Source organism: Phaseolus vulgaris, chromosome 8, assembly GCF_051622355.1.
Source record: "Phaseolus vulgaris cultivar YP4 chromosome 8, ASM5162235v1, whole genome shotgun sequence".
NCBI lineage: Eukaryota > Viridiplantae > Streptophyta > Magnoliopsida > Fabales > Fabaceae > Phaseolus > Phaseolus vulgaris.
This window is the reverse complement of record NC_143505.1, coordinates 8,675,872-8,683,159: the sequence shown is the minus strand read 5'-3', so window position 1 is coordinate 8,683,159 and position 7,288 is coordinate 8,675,872. Positions and strand designations below refer to the sequence as shown.

The following is a 7,288-nucleotide window of genomic DNA, read 5'->3' as shown; positions in this document are numbered from 1 at the left end:
CTAACAAATTTGAAATTTATTAGCATGTGTTTATAAAAGATAATTAATTAATAATATCTTTAATGTGTGTGTTTTTTTATATATAAAACAGACCCTTAATTTCAAGCAATTTAATTATTTTTTTTAACTTGAATGAATTTAATTAATTTTTTTTTTCTGTAATGAAAATTTCTATTAACAAATTATTTAACTCTCAAATATAATTTTTTTAACATCTCACATTCTCTATCTTATACTTCATATAAATGTTTAGCATTACAAAAAATAGTTATTTATATAAAGAGTTTTCTATAATTTTAAACAGCTCAAAATTATTAACGGAATGAAAAATAATATTTATTAATAATCAGTTCATATATATAGTTAAGCAACTTTTGTTCTATCAGAACTAATAATAAAATTTGAACAATGTTTCTCATGTGTTGGTATATTATATTAGGCTAAAACTTTTCCATGGTATTTAAAAAAAAATGAGATTGGATCAAACCAAAAAAGAGTAACGAGTAAAGCATACGACAACAAACCCTTTGATTATGAAAAAGAGAGAAAACAAGAACATTTCAAAATTTGAATTAAAACATATAAGAAATGAAATTTTAAATTATTGTTTGTAAAATTTCATTTTATTTTTCTCTTTGATAAAATAAAAAACCCAATTTTGTATCTCTATTGTTTTTCCTCAAATCCAAACATTGAGAATTAAGTGGAACCAACATCCAAATTTTAAACTTTGCTAAAAAAATTCACCAATTTGTAATTGGGAAACTGAGAAGGGTGCTTTTGCACAAAAAGACCAAGTTTGGTAGATTTCTCATGTTTCATACTTCTCACGATGTTTCCTTTCGTTGTTTGAACATTATTTTTTTTTCACAGCATATTTTAGTGAAAAGTACTAAATATTTTTTAAATTTTAATTAAATATATTATACTATCAGGCATAGTAATATTATTAATTTTTAGTACATCATAAAAGTTATATCTAGAATAATTTTAGTTATTCAAAGTATACTAAATAAGACCGATAATACATAAAAATATATAAAAACTAAATTCTTATTTTTGTTATAACGTTACCACATTAAATAATTTATTCTTATAAAATATTAAAATAATTACAATTTTTTATCCTTTTAGTAAGGTGATTTTTTTTTCGTGGACGTACACATTTAAATGCATGGCTTAAAAGTACAATAATTTGTTGTTTTCTTCTCGACATATAAAGAAAATTCTCACCTTTTAAGCTTTGATCTACGTATACTAATTCAATCCTGTGTTTCTTAACACATTACCTATGGTTTTGTCCATTTACATTGGATTCTGTTAAACAATGAGGGACAAGTTTTCTATTTTCGAAAAAAATAAGGTGTACATTTTCAAATATAGAAAATATCAAAGTAGAAGGAAACCCCACTACCTGTGATTGCGTAGGAGTTAAGATCAATCATGTTTTTTTTTTCTTTTCACCTTTTCAGTTATCTGGTAACAGTCTTACACAGATTTGTATTTTTGCACATGAACATAGTAGATCATGTCTCTTGATTTTGTTCATCAGAGCTAGATTCCCTCCTTGATTATGCCACGTGATGATGAAGTGCTGAGGCACACAGTCTTCTCCTTGGGGCTCCCCACACTGGAGTTTTTATGAAGAAACTCATGTTGCATTAATATTGCTACCTACCAGTACAAGGGAAGATAGCAAACTAATCAACCATTCTTTGCTGCACCAACTAACACGACACTCCAAATTCATTCAAGGAATCACTACCATTTTATTTCCATTCACCTCACTTTGTTTTCAAATATAAGGTAACCTTTCTTCTCTTCATTCCTTGCTTGCTCTTTGCTTCTGAGGAAACCATTAAGAAAAGTAGTTATCTTTTTTCCCTTTAGTTACCACCCACTAATGACTAACCCTCAAAATGTTTCATTTCCCCCATTAGTATTTTCTTTTCTGTATGCATAAACTATTTTCGGTTGTCAAGTTAATTGGTCTTGCTTGTTGTTACTACTTCAGTTTTCTATGACTGTGTCGGATGACAACATGATTCAGCCAGATTGTTTGGTTCTTTTTCAGTTTCGATCATTGGTTTATGGTTTATCATTGCTGACAAAATATTCTCAACAGGGATTTTTCTGTTATGGGGGGAGGATGAATTGAATTGCATGTTTTGTTGTCTTCATTATACCGACTTTATTAAGAATTGTGTTGTCTATGTAACTTCTGAAGTACATTCAAGAGTTTCACATAAAGAAGGTTTATGGTCTCAGCTCTTGATATGCCTTTTTCTGCTTGTGTGTGTGCAACTTTGTGGTAAACATCAATATGATATATATTTTTGCAAGTGTCCGAGTAAATTATGTTTAATCCATGCTTTTGTTTCATCAGAATAGCATCGTACTTTGATATGCCCTTCAGTCAGTTCAATGTTTGGAATATCAGACCTTTGTCATTTAAAAAATAATTGTTTTGCTATAGGAACCATGGAAGGGAGGATGGGACTCTTGTTTCTTGTTGTATTGGGTGCTGCTTGGGCTTGTGATGCAAGAGAAGTGCCCAACCTTGATCAAATGAGAAATTATACAGCAAACACTGGTATTTCTGGTAACATTGTTCACTAATTTCATTCTTAGCTTTTTTTGCCTTGTGTTATTCTGCTTTGGCAACAGATTGGAGACATGTATTGCACATGTGAATTAATAGTAGTATAGATTTTTAGTTCAAACATGTGAATTTAAGTGAACCTCTTCAAATCCATCATTGCATAAAGTTTAAAAACCCATGGTAGTATGATCTGCTAATATAGTGTATACCTTAGATTTACCTATCAATGGATGACACTATTCAGAAACCGAAACCAGTTGATTCAGTTAAAGTAACTTATGTTTACGGAATAACTGGAAAGTTTATGTTATATTGTTTAGAGTAATAGTTATATGACACTTTTTCAGGGCAACTATAATGACAGAAATGATAAATAACTATGTTACATTATTTTGGTTGTGTGTGCATTATAAATCTGCAGAAATATCAAGTTAACCATCTGTGATAGGATAAGGAGGGATCTAAAGAATAAAGGTCTTGAATGAGCCAGCTCATATATGATCTCTTGAGTCCAGAAGCTCTTCCATTAATGAGATGGAACACCTGGTGTAAAATCAATATGGCTTTTCTTCCTCTGAGCTTGACTAATGAGCTTCAATTTTATTAAAAGTCTTTTCCATGAGAAGACATTATGTTCAAATCTTTGGAACTTTGTTTTGAATAATTTTCTGTTAAATATAGTTTTAAATGCAAATGTGGCATAAATCATTTCGTTGACCTAACTTCAACTTGCAGAACTAAAAACAAAACTGGATATGTGTGCACTTTGTGAGGAATATACTACCAAGGCACTTGAATATATAAAGCAAAACATGACCGATGAAGAGATCATTGATACCCTGCACAACACATGCCACCTGCTTCCCTCTTTCAAGCAGAAGGTTGGCCATCTTTTGCTTCTCTTATGTGGGGTTTAGATACTGTAGTTGTTCTCAATTGCTGTGGAAAATCAACTTTGATTTCTCTCTGTGCTCTCTAATATTTAAAAACATTATTGGCACCTTCATCAAGCTCAATGGATGATGGCCTCAAAATATGATACTCATAATAACTTGTCATATAGAACCAGATCCAATCCAATGAGCATGAAAGAGTTAAGTGCCTTAAGACGATATTCACCTGGCCAGACAACTGTCAGGCACATTTTAGACTTCAAAGGGAGCATAAGTGAATAAATAACAAACTATCAGATGATATCCTCTATGAACTTAATTGTTTCTTCTGTATCGCACAGTGCATTGCTTTGGTAGACTATTATACTCCTATTTTCCTCTCGGAAGTAGCTTCACTTAAGCCTAGAGAATTCTGCCACAAGATCGATATCTGTCAGCTCACTGAACATATTTCTCTGCAAGTTCAAGAAGATGCCTGTGAGTTTTGCGAAGAAACTGTTTCAACTCTGTTGGTTAAGTTGAAAGATAGTGACACTAAGGTAAGCAATTTCATCTTCATGCTATGAAGTGTGACCCTGGTGTGAAATTTTACTTCATCTGTCCTGGTATGAGCAAACTTTTTCATAAGTTTCAAGTTTTACACACCTTTCATCTTCTACAAAACTCTGATGGGTGTTGCGTATTGAATTGCTTCCACAGTTTTAAAACCATTGTATAAAGATTTTGAATGCAAATTAGACTCTTTTTTTTAATTTGAGAAACCATATGGTTGCAGAAAAATAAAAAAAAAGAATTTTATTATAATGGTTGCAGAATTAGGACGTATATGCACAATATTTAATTAGAAATAAAAAAAAATTATCCCAGTGGAAAAACAGGGGAAAATATATGTAACATGTAGATTTCTAAAATATATGTAATAGGTAGATTTCTACCATCTTTGTTCACTTTAGAGTCCTCTGCTATCTTTACTTTGACCCCTCCAAAGTGGTAATTCTAGCACTACCCCTGCTTGGTTTAGATTGTTTTGTTGAATAAACTGCTAACCTTTTATTTCAAAATGTCAGCTAGAGATAATTGAGACACTACTGAAGTTGTGCAATGCAGTGGAGAAGTATGCAAATAAGGTGAGCAAAATCTGACAAATTCCTCCATTTTCCTCAATTTGTTTTCAATCATATTAAGTTTCAATTTCCAACTTCTATCCTATTGACCAAATTAGAAACTTTCATTCTTGGAAATCCAGTAATTTCCTTGCATTAATAATAACTTCATGGACTAGACAACTTCCTTACCATCAATAATTGACTCTAGTGTGAAAATTTATTTCTGGATGCTCATTGCACCTCCCAGAGAAACAAACTCTACAGCAATTATCTTCAGATACTGGGAGAAGGACTTTTTGAATTAAGAATAGTGATTATAGTATTTGGATTGCGGATGTCATGGTACATAATGAACTAGGCCAATATGCATTCACAACTAAGAATTTGCAGTGTTGTATAGAAAGTGCACTAGAGCATAATTTTCCTAATCCCATTTTGACTTTGATTATTCATTTGTCTTCCAAATTGTTTGCAGTGCAAGAGAATGGTTTTCGAGTATGGACTCTTGGTTTTTGACAATGCTGAGAAATTCCTGGAGAATGTAGATATATGCACTGTAGTACATGCCTGCAAATCTTCAGAAGTAGCTAGCGAGCAAGCTCTTCTTTCAGACTCTTAACTATAGAAACAAAACTCTACCAGATTTATGGCTCCCTTGTTACTGTAAGATTTCCATATACAATGTAATAAGGAGGAGGGAGTGTACAATTTCGAAGCATTGTCAGTGTAAAGTTTTTAATACTAGTAATCATGTGTCAGCACATTATCAATAAAAAGTTGAAACTTTCTGTGTAGTGGTTGTAAATTTGTAATACTCAAGCTTGTTTAATTATTTGGAAATACGTAATCTTATGTTTGCATGCAGTTCTTCAGAAGAAAAACTTTATATTGCAGCAAATATTCTGCTTTTTGCAGTGGGCTGAACGATAATTTTGTTTTTTGAGCTCCATCAGAAAACACTAGAACCAATTATGAAATGGTAGTATGAAATATTTTTTCATATCATCAACCAAAATCTCCATAATAAGAGAAATTATTAAGTGGCCCACCTCTTATATGGTCCTAACTAATCTTTATTAAGTAATCCACCACCTTTTATTCATGCTCCTCACTAATCTTTAAGTAATACAGTTGAATATAATTAATTATTTTATCTTATATTGGTAAAAACTAGTCAATGTTAGAAGCAATGATTACTATAAATGGTTAAGGAACCATCACTAGTTTTGGTACCACATTACCAAAATCAATTGAGTAAATATTTAAATTGATTTTTGAAAAAAGAAGAGGCTGATTCATATGTTTCTAAATCATTTTTTTTTATAAATGAGTCATTATATCATAACTTTGTTGGCATATTACTCCTTCTCTTAATAGACAATGGTAAAATATTGAAACTTTATATAATGGATGATGTACTAGTTTGATTGAGAATATACATTTAACGTGCAGTTTAATTGTGTGATATTTGCATAATGACACTCAAACTAAATTTTATGTTGCACCAAGGTGGAAAGTTCATGAGGAATGACTTGGTCCTTTGGAGTACAGTGAGAGGGGTGGGGGAGGTTTGTGTGTGAGAAAATTTGGATGAGAATTACATCAATAATTGGCTAATGAAGTTGTAAAAGTATCATGAAGTTGAAGACATGTACTTTTTCATGGCAAGAAAAATATGAAAGATGACTTACATTTTATTATAGATTATGTTGATATTATTGTGCTTTTAAATAACTATTTAGCGAATTTAGGAAGATGAATAAATTGTTTTGATAATAAACCTGATCCAATACCTAAATTTTACGGTGAATCGGTTGATGATGAGTTTCATTTACTAACTATATTAGAAGTAAATGGTAAAGAAGAATAATGTGGTCAACAACCTACTAAGAAGTGAGAAAAAGATGGCCATCAAGAAGAAAATATTGCAGATCAAGCTATTAAAACTTGTCTAAGAGGACCTAGTTGATGGAGGTTTGGATGGTGATGAAAAGTATAGTGATGCTCTCAAATTCTTATGACTTTTTGAACATAGTATATACAAGCCACCACTTGGAATGGTGTGTCAGTGCTTTTAGTTTTTATAATAAGAGTAAAGTGAATGATGAATGAATATGAAGGCATATGGTTAGTAATAAGAGGAAGCAAGGGATAGAGATCCCAAGCATAGACCAGTACAAAACATACTAGAAAGTCACATAATGTTTGATTAAAACATTCAAAATTATGTATTATATTCCCTGTTATGTAACATAGGTAAGTAACCTATATTCTATTTATTCAAATTGAAAATAGAAAGTAAGAAAAAAGGTTCCTTCATTACTTAGGAGTTAAGACTAATAAAAGACTTTCCTTTTCACTTTTTCGGTTCTAGTTGAAGTCTTTGGCAGATTTTTGTTTTGGGAGAGAGAGATGCACAGAGCATCAAAGATGAAGCATCTTGATTTTGTTCATGAAAGCTAGACCCCCTCTTTCATTCTGAACCATTCCTTGCACCAACCACAAGGCACTCCCAAGTTCCAGCAAGGAATCACTGCTACCACCTTCTTTCATCATTCTGTTCATCGTTTCATTTAAAAAAAAATTAAAGTTTAGAAATCCAGTGTGAGATTAAGTTAGAATCCCTGTGAATCTCCTCAAAAGGCTCAACAAAAAAGTAATCTCTCTTCTCTTCATACCTGGTTTAA

General features: G+C 31.4%; 1 protein-coding gene across 6 annotated transcripts; it reads left to right on the top strand.

Moving 5' to 3' along the window:
• The first annotated feature begins 1,494 nt into the window (after nucleotides 1–1,494).
• On the top strand, nucleotides 1,495–5,395 carry LOC137825856 (saposin B domain-containing protein). Of its 6 annotated transcripts, none has more exons than XM_068631646.1 (6): nucleotides 1,495–1,806; nucleotides 2,477–2,602; nucleotides 3,338–3,483; nucleotides 3,837–4,034; nucleotides 4,563–4,622; nucleotides 5,077–5,395. In XM_068631646.1, exons 2-6 carry the CDS (start codon nucleotides 2,482–2,484, stop codon nucleotides 5,218–5,220), a joined length of 669 nt encoding a protein of 222 aa, XP_068487747.1. In that variant the 5' UTR covers nucleotides 1,495–1,806; nucleotides 2,477–2,481; the 3' UTR covers nucleotides 5,221–5,395. The 6 variants fall into 6 exon arrangements, with proteins under 6 accessions (XP_068487747.1, XP_068487749.1, XP_068487750.1 ...); XM_068631648.1 differs by having other exon boundaries at nucleotides 1,501–1,806; nucleotides 2,477–2,593; XM_068631649.2 differs by lacking the exon at nucleotides 1,495–1,806 and adding an exon at nucleotides 1,810–1,867 and having other exon boundaries at nucleotides 2,477–2,593.
• The last annotated feature ends 1,893 nt before the right edge of the window (nucleotides 5,396–7,288 follow it).

Bases quoted from the DNA above. Each gene is read 5' to 3' on its own strand.
- LOC137825856 (XM_068631644.2), top strand. From the start codon at position 2,164: ATGTTTTGTTGTCTTCATTATACCGACTTTATTAAGAATTGTGTTGTC. The intron at 2,255-2,476 runs GTTTATGGTCTC...GTTTTGCTATAG, and splicing joins AAGAGTTTCACATAAAGAAG to GAACCATGGAAGGGAGGATG. The intron at 2,603-3,337 runs GTAACATTGTTC...TTCAACTTGCAG, and splicing joins AGCAAACACTGGTATTTCTG to AACTAAAAACAAAACTGGAT.